Raw genomic sequence first — 15,196 nt, forward strand, 5'->3', positions numbered from 1 at the left:
GGGCCGCGCTGTGCGCAGGGACGGGAGCGGCCGCGCCGTGAGGCAAGAGGCGCCCAGCGGACCCCGCCCGCTCCATACTCCTGCTTTGCGCCCCGCCAACCCCGCTGCCCGGCGGGCATCTATCCACCCACCCGCCCCTTTCGCCCGGGAAGGTACGGGGCGGCCGGCGCGGTGGTGAGTGAGTGAGTGCGCGGGCAGGGGGCTGCGGGCGCCCCTGCCGCCTCCCGGGGTGCTCGGCCGCGGGGCCGGCCCGGGGCTGCGGCCGCTCTTTCCGCGCCGTGCGCCCGCGCTTTTGCGGGCCTTCGTGGGGGCTGGGGCCCGGGCCTGCGGCCGCTCCCTGCACGGCACTCCACTCCCCCCGACCCGGCCCAGGCGGGCACCATGCGCCGGGAGAGGTGAGTCCGTCGGCCCCGCCGTGCGCGGGGCCCTGTAGGCCGAGGTGTCCATCAGGCGCGCCTGAGGGGCCTCCCCGCGGCCGGGGCTCCCTTAGCTTCTCCTCTCTTGGCAGCGACAGCGTGGAGGAGAAGGCTACCGCCAAGGGGGACGGGGGCGCGGAGTGTGCCGTGCGAGCCCGCAAGAGGAAAGCCGATGTGGCCACGGTGAGTGCGGGCCCGGGAGCCCACTCCAGTGCCCGCAGGCCAGCGCCTGCCCCGCCACCGGGCTTGGCCTCCGGGCCCTCGCTGCCTTTTGTTGGGTGGCTGGTGGCCATGTGGTGGTCTAGGTGTTGGGTGGGCGGTGGTCTGCTGTGGATCCTGAGGGACGGGGCACTCATCACAGTGGCTAGCAGTCACTTGTCCTGTGGTCTGTTCTCCTGAAATTATATATTGCATATTGTAGTTCTTGCAGGATCCTGATGAAGAAATTTTTAAAATGGAGATGACTAGAAAAAAGCAATATGAAAACCAGGTAACTGATGTGGCTTTAGATCATACTTTTGTAATATTACTTAATCCTATTATTATTTTGCAGTAGTTCGTTATTATTATAACAAATGTGGTACAAGAGAGATACAACTACCACATGCTGCATAGCAACGGGTGTGGGGGACTATCAACCCTGGCTGATGAAGAGTGTGAAACACGTCAGGTCACACAGGTTGCTTTGGAGTCCTTGAAAGAGATGAGGCCTGTATTGGTCTAAAATATTATGTTAGTACTTCAGTATATCTGGCTGTCCTGGGGTTGCAAGGGTGCACCTTACAAACACCTTAATGTGCATTTAGGCCTACATGGACAGACTCTGCGCTGACCTCTCTAGAGATCTGCAAGTGTACAGTCACGTACTTACATGCCGTATATTGCAGGCCAAAGCACAAGACACTTAAGCATAGAAGCAGAATAATCTTTTGCGATTGTCTTTGCAGCAATGTCTCTACATATCACCTGGAGGGAGGAGAGGAAGGATCCCTCATTCCTTCCACCATCAGCTCTATTCCTATTGATAAGTGTCATTATCAGACTGACCGAGAGTATGAGGTTCCTGATTAGAACTTTGAAGTTTATACTAGATGCTAATATGGTAATAAAAGAGGCCTCATTTTTCTGCAGAGCAAAGGGATAATTTCTGTAAAGTCACTTAGCTGTGGAAATCAAGCCTGCAGTGGATGTTAGTAGTGACCATTGCCAGCTTTCTCAGTAAGACATTTAGAATGATCTGAGTTACAAAGTCAAAACTAACTTCAGTAGTGTCTTCTTGCTCCCTTAGTGTCCTTCCTATAATCTTTGAACCTGAGATGCTACTGATATCTTTATTGGATGCTATGTTTTTATATGGTATTGAAAGCATGATGCTTTTGTATGTTGAGATGCCCACACTAAATAAAACAGAATAGCTTGTTTTCTGAAATAAGTTTATTCCCCTCTGCTTTTGTTTTTTTTCCTGCATGCACACATGCTTGCTCAGTCACTGTCAGTAGGATTTCAGCCTGTTAATGCACATGCAGGGTGATACTTAAGCTGCAAAAGTCATGATCAGGGAGTACAGACTGTACTCATTTGGTATGCAAGGCTATGCATAATGTGGTACATCTAACCAGAAGTGGCAGCTGCAAGTTCTAAGACTAAAGTGCTACCATAGCAGATGGGCATCATTGTTTGGAACGGCCTCTGCTTGTTGCAACTGCATATACTAGTTATCAGTCAACATATTAAGCAGGGCTCAAATGGTGAGCATTTAATGAGGGGATCTCTCTTTCCCTTCTGTCTTTCTTTTGTGCAGTATATTAAACTAATTTCTCACTTCTGACAAGGAAGAGCTGCCTGTCCTTCACCACAGTGCTCTCTTTCATTAAAAGATTCATTCTGTTTGAGCTGAGCAAGAGCTTCTTGTTTGTGTTTGTTGCATAATAATAAGGTATTGTTAAAAAACCCTCAAGAGGGATCTGATTTTACCTTCTTCCAGAAAGCCAGTGGAAAGAAACTTGAAGTATATTTTGTATACGTTGACCTTCAACTTTGAAAGTAGATAAAGACTTCCAATTTTTCGTTCTTGTTTGTGTTCCTGGCCTGGTGGCCATTCAGTGTTACTTCGGGAATTGATAGGTAAATGAAAATTTAAATAATTCAGGCAGTAGGCATGCAAAATACTTACTTGGAAATTTTTCAAGTGAAGTTTAGATATTGGTTGGATTTGGCCCCTTGATTCTTTAAATGGTAAATAAAATGGGTACCTGTGTATCCATCCCTACATAGAGAAGGTTATTTGTTGAGACAAAGTAGCCAGATTGTTAGAGGTCTGTTTAAAAAAAGCTAACATTTGGCTGCACAGCAGCAGCTCTTCAGTCTATGGTGTAACACAAGCTATTCTCTGATATAAATTGCCATGGGCTACTAATGAGAATATGTTTACAGTTCCAGCAGCAGTATAACAGGCTTGTATGATAGCCAGTGAGATAGTTATTCTGTTGAGGCACAACAATTCTAAAATGCAAGTAGCTATAAATCCACTGTAGCCTATACCACATAACTTCTACATTAAATAAATTGTTTACTGATGCTGTTTATGCACAAGGCAAAATATCATAGTCACATCCCACTTTATGGCATCTTCATAGTCAATTCATTAGTTTGCTTCTGTTGAACATAAGGCCTGAGTTCTTAATTAGGATGCTGTTAGCCTTTATATGATGAAAGGGTGGCTATATCATCAGGTTTGTGACAGCAGAATATTGCATAAATTCTGTGTTTGATTTTAGGGAACTGGTGCTGCTGTAATTCTGCTAGCAATTCTCATATTAATTCTGGCTGCTTTCTGTGGATGGATACACTTCCAAGGCTCCACATAAAACAAAATTCATCTAACTAGATTAGAGTCATTGTGCGATTGTGATACAAATTACATGGCCACCTCCATCTAGAGTGGAGAATTGAATCTAGAAGTTAGGTTCTTTAGATTAAACTAATGTTTTTGGGTGAAAATAAGATGGAGTAAATTCTCAGGAAATAGTTTTGATCGATTTCTCACTAGACATTTTTCCAGAATCCAGTCTTACTGTTGTCAGAATGTTCCACCTAACTGGCTTGAAAATATTGTCAAAAAAGTTTCTTTAACTAGTCTAGATTATCTTTGGAAGATCCAATTTTAAAAACAAAACAGAAACTCTCAAAAACAACTTGCAAGTCTTCAGACAAACAGATAAAGAATGTAAACTATATCCAGGTTGAGAGCTTGACTTGTCCCAAATCTGGGGCAGGACAATATTCAGACTTTTTAGGAAATGAATAGAAGTAGAAGCTCCTATGCTATTCAGAAAGAATTGGAACAACTTAATGTGAGTTGCTCTTCTCTCTCCTATTTATTAATTCTGGAATCCCTTTCCCATGGCAAAGAAAAACCCAATGCTTCAAACTAATGCATCCTGTGAGTGAAAAATGGCTAGAATTATAGGTCTTACTATTTTTGATGGGCAAACTACAGCTGCAGTCTAGTAGTTGGTGCTGATGTCTCTCTGTTTGAGGTGCCCCTTTTTAGGGTGAGACAAATAGGCCTATCCCTATCCTGTTCCTCTGCCTTTGACTTCCATGCTGAAATCCCTCTGACCTTGCTGCTTGAATGCAGTTCTGGGTCACCCTCTTCCTCTGCTTTCCTGCTGCCCTCCTCATCCGGGGTCTGTGGAAGCTTGTTATGGTGGGTCCCAGCTCATGCTGAGATGCAGGAGTGTTTCAGCAGCTTGTATTCTTGGGTGTGTCTGCCTCAGTGAAGGCTCTGCCTGTAACCAGTAACCCCAATGGCTGCTACCTGCTCCATTTTGTGTTTGGCCTATGTGCCTGAAGGATGTCCAAAAGATCTGTTTAAATGAACATCTGATATATCAGTGAATAATGACACACTGCAGAAAACTGAGGTGTGGGAACATCCAAGCTTTAAAAAAACCCTGACCTCTGAACTCCTGGGTTTTCTTTGGAGCTGTATAGGCTTGACTTCTCTGATGGACTTCTTTGGTCACCTTCCTTCTGCCCTTCTTGGTGCTCCTTCTCCTAATAAGCCTTCTCCATGTCCTCAGTTCAATTTCTCTAATCTGTATCTAGTCCTCAGGTCTGAGATACAGACCTGTATCTCTGATCAATTGTTCCTCTTTCTGTGTCTGGAATATTAGTGTGGGTGTCACCAAGATTTCTTGCTGGGCTCCATATAGATATCAGGATGCAGTTTTTCTCCACTGATTTTTGGTTTGCATCCTCCTTCAGATCCTAGCTGCCTTAGAAGGAAGCCTAGGACTGTAGGATTTCCTCCATTAGGCTGCACAGATTCTCTGTAACATCTGTTGCTTTTGGGCAGCTTCCTGCTTTTGGGTTGGCTCTGTGCAAGCCCAAAGGAAGCTCTTCATGGTTTCCTCACACCCTCCCCACCTTAAACTGTTTCTTTTTTCAGTGGTTGCTCCTATTTCCTCACAGTTACAGTGTGATGTAATGCAGTTTCTTGATGTTGTTTCTTAGTTTTGGTTGAATGTCTTGCTAGATCTGCTCTAAAGACTCAAGAGTCTGATTAATACTCTCATTCCTTCAACCAAAATCCATGCCACAGCTATGGTGTTCCTGCATGCTAATTCAGACTCCTGTCTCCCTTCCCGGTAGCTTCTTGCTTTTGAGGACCCTATGCATTTGCTTCCTTCTTGCCTCTAGCTAAGCTATATGCTTTTTCTGTTGCTTGCATCTTTTCTGCAGTCATCTTGGTGAGCAACATTATCTAGTGAAAAACTTTTTGACTTTTTATCAAAACACTGAAGAGGCTCTTGGCACTTGGTTTATATTTCCTTATAGAAGATTTGGGGGTGGTGAAATCCCTTAAATCAGTTGTCATTGTTGCCACTGTGTAGTATGTGAGGTATGTACTTTGGTTAAGAACTCTGTGGAGCAGATCCCTTGTCCTTCAGAAGCTGCTGGTGTAGTAGGCATCTTTAAATGTGTATTATATAATCTACTGCCTTTCTGTTGATTTGCTGATAAGGCAGCACTTTTCCAAAAGGTGTTGGCAGCTGGGCTTGCTGTGCAGTTTGGAGGACAAAGTGTGACTAAAATCTGGTTTTGAAGGAGGACAAAAATTAACTTAAAGCAATGCTGATGTGACACTTCCATTCAAACTTTCAGTTCATAAGGAATCTGTAATTTGTAAGATAAAGATACTATTCCCTCTTTTTGCCTTCCCCCACCCAAATTAAACTGTGGCATGGCTGGGTATCTAGCTGTGCTAGATTTACACATAGAACTCCAAGAAGAAAAACTACCCATTTGTGTGTCAGTAACTCAAAGTACGAAGCAGTCTTAGCTGTGAGTGAACTGTGAAATGTGCTTTTTGTTTCATCAAGTCAGTGGTTTCTGTTTCTGAAGCTGGTGCTAGGAGGTAGCTGTTATGCTGGAAAGTGATGTCATCTGTAGCATGGACAGGGCAAAGATCAAGTGTGGAAGCTTCTTTGCAAGAGGCGGAATTTCATGTAGAGCATCTTACTTGTTGGCACCTAATGATTCCTGTGATTTGTTTTTTTATTTTTAAGCACATTAGGAATCTTGTTAGGGAATTTGTCCTTTTAGTGCTGCAGAGAACAGATCAGTTTGCAGTAAGATGGCTGACTTCATTGTTGGGCAGAAATGCCAAACTTTACTTTGCTTAGGCATCATGACATAGGTCTGGCTTTGCATTCTACAGCAAAATAAAACAAGTAGTATTTTCATGGGGAACTGTGTGAAGCATACACCAAGACCTTGTTTAACAGATTTAGCCAGGAGAAAGGTAAACCCTAAACTTAAGTTCTGGTCCAAATAAAAGTAATATGATGGGTGAAATGTCAGATGTCTGTGGACCTTGGCAAAATTCTGTATATGAAATGGTCAACTTGATATTTTAGTGGCAATTGCTTATCATGTACTTGCTTTATTCCGAAAGCAATTGGATCATAAGCGCTTTATTTTTTTTCATATTAGCACTGCAAGATGAATGAGTAAGAAAAATTGTATGAACTACTACTTTGTTCATTGTCAAGGTTGCTTTGCATGGAACCATGACTTCAGGCATTGCATCTACATATTACTTACCAGAAATTCTGACCTTGTATTTGTGTAATTATAATCACAAATGGTTTTTAAAGTTCTGTCTACTTATTCTTTACCTGAAGGCAAGCATCTTGCTTTCATGCAAACTGTTTTTGATCAAAACAAAATGTAACATGACAGTAGGGGACCCTGACTTGATTATTCTTCCATGAAACAGTTGTGGTCCTTCAAAAGGAGAACAGGGTACATGTTCTTCAGCTTTAGTTGCAAAGTTTCTCTAATGTGAAAATAAGCAACACCTCTCTACTCAGTACTGGTGAGGCCACACCTGGAGCTCTATGTGCAGTTCTGGGCTCCCCAGTACAAGAGAGACTTGAACATACTGGAAAGAGTCCAGAAAAGTTCCACTAATACAATTAAGGGACCAGAGCATCTCTCCTATAAGGAGAGACTGAGGGAGCTGGGACTGTGTAGCCTGGAGAAAAGAAGGGAGATCGTATCAATGTGTTAAATATCTGCAGGAAGGATATAAAGAATATGGAGCCAGGTTCTTTTCAGTGATGCCTGGCGATGGGACAAGAGGAAATGGACACAAACTGAAGTACAGGATCTCTGAACATCAGGAAGCGCTTTTTTTAGTGTGAAGGTGACCAAGTACTGGCATATGTTGCCCAGAGAGGTTGTGGAGCCTCCATCCTTAGAGACAGTCAAAAGCCATCCAGACACCACTGGCTCTAGGTGGCTCTGCTTGAGCAGGGGGGCTGGACAAAATGACCTACAGATGTCCCTTCCTATCTCGGTGATTCTGTGCAGTTTGAAGAGGTAATCGTAGTCTGTCATAGTTTCTTGCCAATGTGTTGTCTTCTATTTACAGCTAAAATGATTATTTAAAAAGGCAGTGTAAAATCTTGTGTTTCATTTAACAGCCATCCTGCAATAATGTTCACAAAAATGCCCATATGCTGATTCCTACTCCAGATAAAGATGATGATCCAGTTGGTGTTGACTGTTCTCACTTTATACATCTAAGCGTTGTTCCAACTAGAGCTTCGCCGTTGCCAGTTCTAGGGTAAGTGTGCCATTTTGCTGCTGCTTGCCTGCCTTCCTTTTGCCTTATGATTAAAGACTCAACATATTGATCTGTTGTAGCTGGGCAAACAGAGACGATGTATGGAAAAACATGATAACTAAAGAAGAGATGTATGTGAGGGATAAACTTTATATGCAAAGGCATCCTCTCCTGCAACCTAAAATGAGAACAATCCTTCTAGACTGGCTAATGGAGGTAAGCTTTTCTGTGCTTTTGAGTATTTCAAGTGTGCTTTTGTCGAAGTGTATTAATTGTCATTAGTACATTTCATGATCTTTGCATAACCCATTTAGCACTAGACACCTGTCTTCATCTGAAAGTTTGTCAATTAATGGCACCAAACTTAAAAAAAAGAATATAATAGATTGAGTCGATGGTGTACAAACTGACAACATATTCTGATATTCATTTAGACTGATAGTGGATAATAGTCAGTTTGTCCCTAAAGCTTCACAGTGTAAGCTTTTTAATGTCATGCTGCAGGTAAAGGCTTCACAAATGATTATGAAAGGCACTGTAAAAAGGAAGGTGTGGTGGCTTAGAAGCCAGATGCATCTCACAATGTCTCTATCTGTTATTGGCGGTTAGAATGTATTACAACTCTTCTGTCCATATATGAGTCTTTTGCTGTTTGGATGACTTGGTGGCATAGTCTCTATTCTTAATTCTAAAGTATTTGTGAGAATTCTCTCTTTTAAGGTGTTGGAATGATGCATCTTCGCAAAAATGAGGAACTGATATTCTGACGTTGTTAGAACATGTACTTGCATTTCCTAAAAGGGTTTTTCACTCTGATCTTTTTTTTTCCTTTGGGGGGGCAGGGGTGTTACTGTAGTGGTAGTCATCTTGTGTTAAAGGAAACTGTTTAAGCTCGTGCTCTTAGTTAACATGTTACTTCACAATAGCAGTGAAGCAGAAAGCCAATATGAATTTTGTCAGTTCTTGTTGGTTTTGTATGTACATCTGTAGCATCTGTTCTTTTACTCAATAACACTGTTCTTGACCTTTGTAATCTCTGATGTCTCTCCAGGTTTGTGAAGTCTACAAGCTTCATAGAGAAACTTTTTATTTAGCACAAGATTTCTTTGATCGGTTTATGGCAACACAACAGAATGTTGTAAAAACGCTATTGCAGCTTATTGGCATCTCTTCTTTATTCATAGCGGCAAAGCTTGAGGTAAGTGTCTCCAGCTTTACTTGAACATAAAGATGTGAATGGACAGACAGCACCCTTATTGTACACTAGATGCATTTTGTCAGCCTTTATGGAGTTTGTTTTCAGCTGGGAGACAGAAAAGAGATCCTTTTCTTTCTTTTCAAAATTCCTATTTTTTTTAGAAGTGGCTAAAATTAAGACTAGCTAACATCACAGTATATCTCTTTAAAGGATAGTCTTTTCAGTGTTAGAATAAATCTAAAGCTTTTAATTGCAGTTGCTAAATGAGTTTTTGGCTGGCTGCTGTATACAGAGACCACTTGTTGCAATTCTGTTGTCAGTGGAGTACCTACTGGATGCTAGTCTAAGCTATTCTTTATTTACTGGAACAAACTGAACTATTAAAATACATAGTGCTTTTTAAGTTCTTAATGCTTGTCTTTTAAAAGGGCCATTATTCTTCAATATGTTCTTCTCAAGCAAGGGATAAAAGGCATTTTCTTTAGGATGTATAAAACAAATCTTGATGTCAATTATGATACCAGCTCAGTGGTGCTGTAGTCAAACATAATGCATGTTGTACTGATCCATCAAAAGTGAAAGGTGAAGGCTACGAGCAGAAAGGTTGAAAAAGACATCTGTCTATATTAAAGGCAGATAAGAATGCCATAAGTTATGATGATGTGGGGTTGGTTCTTTTTTCTTTTCCCTCTGTTTTGAAATGCTGAAGAAGTGGTGGGTTGTTTGGTTTTTAGTTTTCTTTTTTTTGGTTAAGCACATGAGACTAGTTACAATCTATTCCACAAATGAAATCCTTGATCTCCTATCTTTCAGGAAATTTATCCGCCAAAGTTGCACCAGTTTGCCTATGTTACAGATGGAGCTTGTACAGAAGATGAAATCCTCAGTATGGAATTAATCATTATGAAGGTAATATTTCAAAGTGGAATTAGTTCTACTTTAGTTTTTAAAAAGTATAGCATAATCAGACTAAAAGCAGAGAGCTTGGTTAATCTTATGTGATGCTGAGAGGCATTAAAATACAGTGTTCTTTAGGTAACAAGTGATTTAAAGCATTCACCAGTCTGTGTGTATTAACAAAATGCATTGTTCACCCACCCTATTAGCAGGAGGAGGTAAAGGAGAGAATTAGATTTGCATGTTTCAAAGAAGCTCTGACTAACTGGAATTGTAGCTTCTGATCTGGAGTAAATAAAGTTGCATGGTTTAAGTTGGGAGCTCTTTATTAATACTGAAGTCTTGTGCATATCTACTCTTTCAGGCTCTTAACTGGAACTTAAATCCACTGACAGTTGTATCATGGCTAAATATTTACATGCAAGTTGCATATTTAAATGAGCTTTATGAGGTATTGCTGCCACAATATCCACAGCAAATATTTGTACAAATAGCAGAGGTAAGACTGATTTTTCTTCCTTCAAATGCTGTTTCACCTGGAGAAAAAAAATGTCCTTGTGATTGACTTACTAAACATCTCATGTCATATAGCTCTTGGATCTCTGTGTGCTTGATATTGGCTGCTTGGAATATACATATGGAGTACTTGCAGCTTCTGCTTTGTATCATTTCTCCTCATCTGAGCTGATGCAGAAAGTTTCAGGTATTGGCATTTTATAAACGAAGTCTAATGTGTTTACAAACATTAAGTCTTCATTCAGGCAGATAAGCATATGTCTTGTCTTCCAGGTTATGAGTGGTGTGAGATAGAGGAATGTGTAAAATGGATGGTTCCATTTGCAATGGCTATAAGGGAAGTAGGAAGCTCCAAGCTCAAACACTTTAGAGGTATAGCTCCTGAAGACTTGCACAATATACAGACGCACATAACCAGCTTGGATTTGCTGGTATGTATGGGCATAATGAAGACAAAATCTGTCTGTAAAATCCCCTAAATCTTTTTATTTGGTTAGAACAGACAGTAAATTTAAGTGAAGCATTATCAGATTGAGATTGAGTGTATTCAGATGATAAAAGGCAGCAGTTGTACTCCAGTTGCAAAATTCTTGGGACAGAGGCTTGTCTTGGGACTGACTTGTTCAGTATTTAGTTTAAAAAGGTGGTTTTGACTTAAGCCTCTCGTCTCAAACGGCAAATAATTACCCTAGGAATTGGAAGCATGTTTCTTTTTGGGACACTTCAAATATTGTATATTAGACCTTTCTCTATAGGAAATACAGGTCATACACCTTGCCTGATAAAAAAGAGAAAATAGACTGATCACTTGATACTGATCTTGTGGGACTGTTACATGAGTGAGTGACAAGAAGTTGAGCAGGAGTGGTTTTTAGCATGAGAAACTTGCAGAGGATCAAAATCTAACTACAATTTGTTGAACAAATCTAAGCTATTTGCTTTTTTCTATTTAGGTTATGTAATTATATAGAAATTAAAACTCTTCCTGTTCAGTTGCTTCTGAATTTTGCTTTCTTGAAGATAAAAGTACCATAATGCTGATGATCAGATTCCAAAAGTTAATACTGATATCTTGGAGTTCATATTCACTAGCTACTGTGTACTGCATGATTTATCAGTTACTGTTGGGAGTAGATACAGATATGCATTTCTAGATCAGCAGTCTATCAAGTTATAAAACACTGAATTATACTGATCTGTTGCATAGATATACCAAAGTATAGAATTTTATTTTTTTTTCCTCCCTTGTGCTTTCAGGACAAAGCTCAAGCAAAACAAGCCATATTGGCTGAGCAAAATAGAACTTCACCTTTCCCCACTGGTGTCCTTACACCACCACAAAGTAGTAAGAAACAGTCTTCTGGACTGAAGCCAATATGACTACAGAAACTATTGACAGACAATTTTGCTGAAGTGCCTGTTCTGCTGGTTCTAACTCCTGCTCCATTATGGAAGTGCTGCCAGTGAAGTTCATAAGCTTTGATGGAATCTGAAAAAGAAACCTTACTTTTTTCAGGCCAGAAGAATTTTTCTATTTGAAATATTTTTATTGAATATTAAAATATTTTAAAGAAATGGATCAAGTACACCAGCCATTTAAAAGAACACCGAAGAGTGCTCCAAATGCTGCTATGGAGGGTGAGGCTTGATGTGTCCAATTGTTCAGAAAAAGGGCTTGATTAGTTACTGTGCCACTTGTCCTGTGGATAATCTGCAGTCACACTGTCCCCTGTTGACAAATGGGCAAAAAGTGCTGTGGAAGACAACATTTCAAAGCCTCTTTTTCAAATGGTTGTCTTACAACTTGATGCATTTTAAAAAACCCTTTATTGTAAATGCTGCTATGTCTCTGTATCCATTTTTAATAAAAAAGCTGTCTAAGACAGCTGGTTTTATGTATATTCCTATTTTTCTTTTAATTATGGTCAGCTAAGGTTTTTCAGACTGTGACCACTAGTAGTGTGGGAGTCAGGGATGAATAATGTAATAACTATCGCTTTATTTATTTACCACTACTGGCTTATCAATTAAAACTTACTGTTTTGACACTAAAATAAAATTGTCATGTTGGGCTACTTTGATTTCCCTTAGCCAGATGCAGGAGGCTAGGGAGGGGATAATTAACATGACATGTATATGGGGAGTCCTTCCACAACACACTTTCTACTGATCAGTGTATGGGGAAATCCTTGAATTGGATTGCCTGGGTTTTTATGCTTAATAGCAAGAAGTGATCAGTAAGAAAAACTACCGTTTCTTAAAACATAATCACTTACACTTTGGGATTTTGGCATAGTCTTTGACAACTAATTGTCTTCTGTGCAAAGTTGATTTCTGGAACAGTGTGTGCCTTTTTTCAGGAAGAGTTGTCCTTTGTAAGGTCTGAGAATCTGAAGTCTTAGATGTTTTCTGGAAAGTCATGGTTCTGGAGAAAAGGGAAGTAGAGAAATAAATGTGAAAAATGGTTGCCTGTTTTTCTCATGATGTTCACTTTGAAGGACTGTTCAACAACACTGAAAACTTTTGAGACTACCAGGATTCATCATGTTCTCCTGTAGATAACTTAAATGCTACACCCCTTATTTCAGGAAGCTCCTACTCTGCTGTTGGTTATATTTTTCTAAACATTAGTTCACAGCAAGGCTGCTTTTTAGGTTTTTTTAAGTTATTCTCCTGTTTGCTCTTCCCTGACCCAGTATGCTGGTAAATGTTAAAGCTTTAATGTAATAAAAATGCCTATGGTAACTAATGGTAAGCAAATTATTTGGTGCTGCTGGCTTTTTTCCCCTTGCAATGAATGATTTAAGTTCTGTGCTAACATAACAAATGTAAATTCCAGCTGAAGAAGTATGCTGGTGCCAGTTCAGAGAGGTTTTAATTTCTCAGAGAACTACATATCCTGGACAAATGAATGTTATGTTTGCCTGTTATTGAAAAAGTTTAACATTGGAGGAATTGTCAAGACACATTTTTGTACTTTGTCCTTAAATTTAGAACACAAAACTGGGGGGAACAATAACTCTCCTGTAGGCTTAACTCCTAAATCACCAGCCAAGCTTCAGTACTAGTCCTTCTGCTGTTAATTTTCAGTGCTTTGCATGTGTTTCATCTGTTTCTAAAATAAATTTTAAAAATCATATTTAAACTGTAACAAGCCCCTTAAATGCGGGATTGCATTTTCTTTATAAACTTTTAACTGTTCAAGAAAATATTCTGTAATAACACTGCAGATATGATGGACTATAGCTTTCAGGTTAAACTAAATATAACTTTCTCATTAATGAATTAATCTATTCAAGAGTGAATGCAGGTGTTCCATGTGTTCTCAGCTGTCTGGGAAACCTGTAGCTGAGAGATATATATTTATCTATGAATGAAACTGTTCAGATAACAGGCCTCTTTCTAAATTGGATCTCTGCTTTAGATGGTAGTCCTGCTAATTTTACAACTTTTTTTTTTTCCCTCCTCCTTGAAAGGTCAACCTGCTTTATTTTGATGGGAAGCAGTCTGTTCAGAGCATGGGGATCACAGCTTTGCAGCTTCCCAGGTAGGAATGCAATCATGTGCCAGATATGGTACTTTCCAGCAGGGGTGACTTACCTTAATTGCTATTTTCTTACTTTCTCATCTTTATCTCATGCTTTAAGAATCTTTGTTTTCTGGTTGTTTGCAACACATCCTTTCTAGGGTAGCTTGAAAAAATCATGCACTGGTTGCCACAGGCTGAAAAGCATCTTGGGGAGGAAGAGTGCAGCTAATTTTAAGGAAGATAGTTGTCCCTATTAAAACAAACGCACACACAAAAATCCCCAACAACAAAACACCCTATGCTCCCTTCCCCACCCCCCAAAAAAAACCCCCACCAATAAAACAAATCCAAAGTGGAGTTCCCTCCATACTGTACCTGACAATCCTATTCTCCTAAATTCTCTCTGGTCCTGTATCAATCTGGAGATAGATTCATGGGAGGTTCTGCCTGACCAGATAGCAGAAAAAGGTTTAGTGTGTTTACAAGTGGGCTGAAGTTTGCGCAACAAAGATGAGCTAATATCAAATAATATGTTCCTGCAAGCTGTCTCTGACGTTAAGCATGTTACCCTGAGAGGTGGGGAGAGGGCTCCAGGGGAGGATGGCCCCGGAGCAATGTGTAAGGCTGCTGTTCCTGGTGCAGCAGTGCAGGGGCTCAAAGGTGCTGGGGAATGCTGAGAAAGCAATTTAGCTGTGCATTGCTGCGTGCTCCTCCACTGGAAACTGTCTTTCCCTTTAATAGCTACAGACAAGTATAAAGCATGCTGCAAAGTAAATTGAATTCTGCAGTAACCCAGCTGGCATATGATTATCTTCCATCTACTGGAAGTTTTGTCGTAATTATGTATCAAAACCTCACCTTGGTCTGAAAGCTGGGGGCATCTGAGAAATTTTGAACAAGAGAAATAAATCCAGTACTAATTTTCTATTACTACTATAAAATTGAAAGTTGGTGCTACCTGTAGCTGCATTGAAGGAAATAGCCCCATATGAGTGAGTTGAGGCTGCAGTTGCGAGGAGGAAAACTGGTGAGCAGAAAGGATGAAGGATGTGGAGGTCCATGCTGTGAGTCTGCCAAATGCTAAGTTGTCAAAAATGCTGTAATTGCCTAATGGTAGTTAATAGAAATAGTTCTGCATAGCTTGTCTCCCATAAAGCAGTAGGATGGTCTGTCTGTGGCTATCAGTTTCTAGGTCTCTGGTCAGCATCTCCTCTTGGTTCTTGGGAATATCCACACAAAGGGTTTTATTACATCCCTGCTTGTGTGAGGTGGAGGTAGGTAGCTGGCACAAGTTTGCTGGAATGCTTGCACAAATATTCAGCTAGGCATCCCATGGGAACTGTAAGCTCTTATAGTCCGGCTCAAGTTTCTCTGAATTCCTTGGTGCTGTTTCCTTCATGTACAGCACAGCTGGCTTGTCTCACAGCAGTAGCAGCCTGAATTCAGGTGGCTGGGCAAAAAGTTCTTCCTTCAGCTAGGCTGTGAAGTCGGACCTTGGTGCA

General features: G+C 40.7%; 1 protein-coding gene across 2 annotated transcripts; it reads left to right on the forward strand.

The window, feature by feature from the left end:
• The first annotated feature begins 59 nt into the window (after positions 1-59).
• On the forward strand, positions 60-12,925 carry CCNE1 (cyclin E1). Of its 2 annotated transcripts, XM_064459489.1 has the most exons (11): positions 60-395; positions 509-599; positions 838-906; positions 7,412-7,554; positions 7,635-7,770; positions 8,606-8,752; positions 9,566-9,661; positions 10,014-10,148; positions 10,241-10,352; positions 10,439-10,596; positions 11,423-12,925. In XM_064459489.1, the coding sequence occupies exons 1-11, from the start codon at positions 382-384 to the stop codon at positions 11,543-11,545; spliced, it is 1,224 nt and encodes a 407-aa protein (XP_064315559.1). In that variant the 5' UTR covers positions 60-381; the 3' UTR covers positions 11,546-12,925. The 2 variants fall into 2 exon arrangements, with proteins under 2 accessions (XP_064315559.1, XP_064315560.1); XM_064459490.1 differs by lacking the exon at positions 838-906.
• Positions 12,926-15,196: the final 2,271 nt, after the last annotated feature.

This window comes from Phalacrocorax carbo, chromosome 8, assembly GCF_963921805.1.
Source record: "Phalacrocorax carbo chromosome 8, bPhaCar2.1, whole genome shotgun sequence".
Taxonomy (NCBI): domain Eukaryota; kingdom Metazoa; phylum Chordata; class Aves; order Suliformes; family Phalacrocoracidae; genus Phalacrocorax; species Phalacrocorax carbo.

Bases quoted from the DNA above. Each gene is read 5' to 3' on its own strand.
- CCNE1 (XM_064459489.1), top strand. The intron at 600-837 runs GTGAGTGCGGGC...TGCATATTGTAG, and splicing joins GGAAAGCCGATGTGGCCACG to TTCTTGCAGGATCCTGATGA. The intron at 10,353-10,438 runs GTATTGGCATTT...CTTGTCTTCCAG, and splicing joins GCTGATGCAGAAAGTTTCAG to GTTATGAGTGGTGTGAGATA.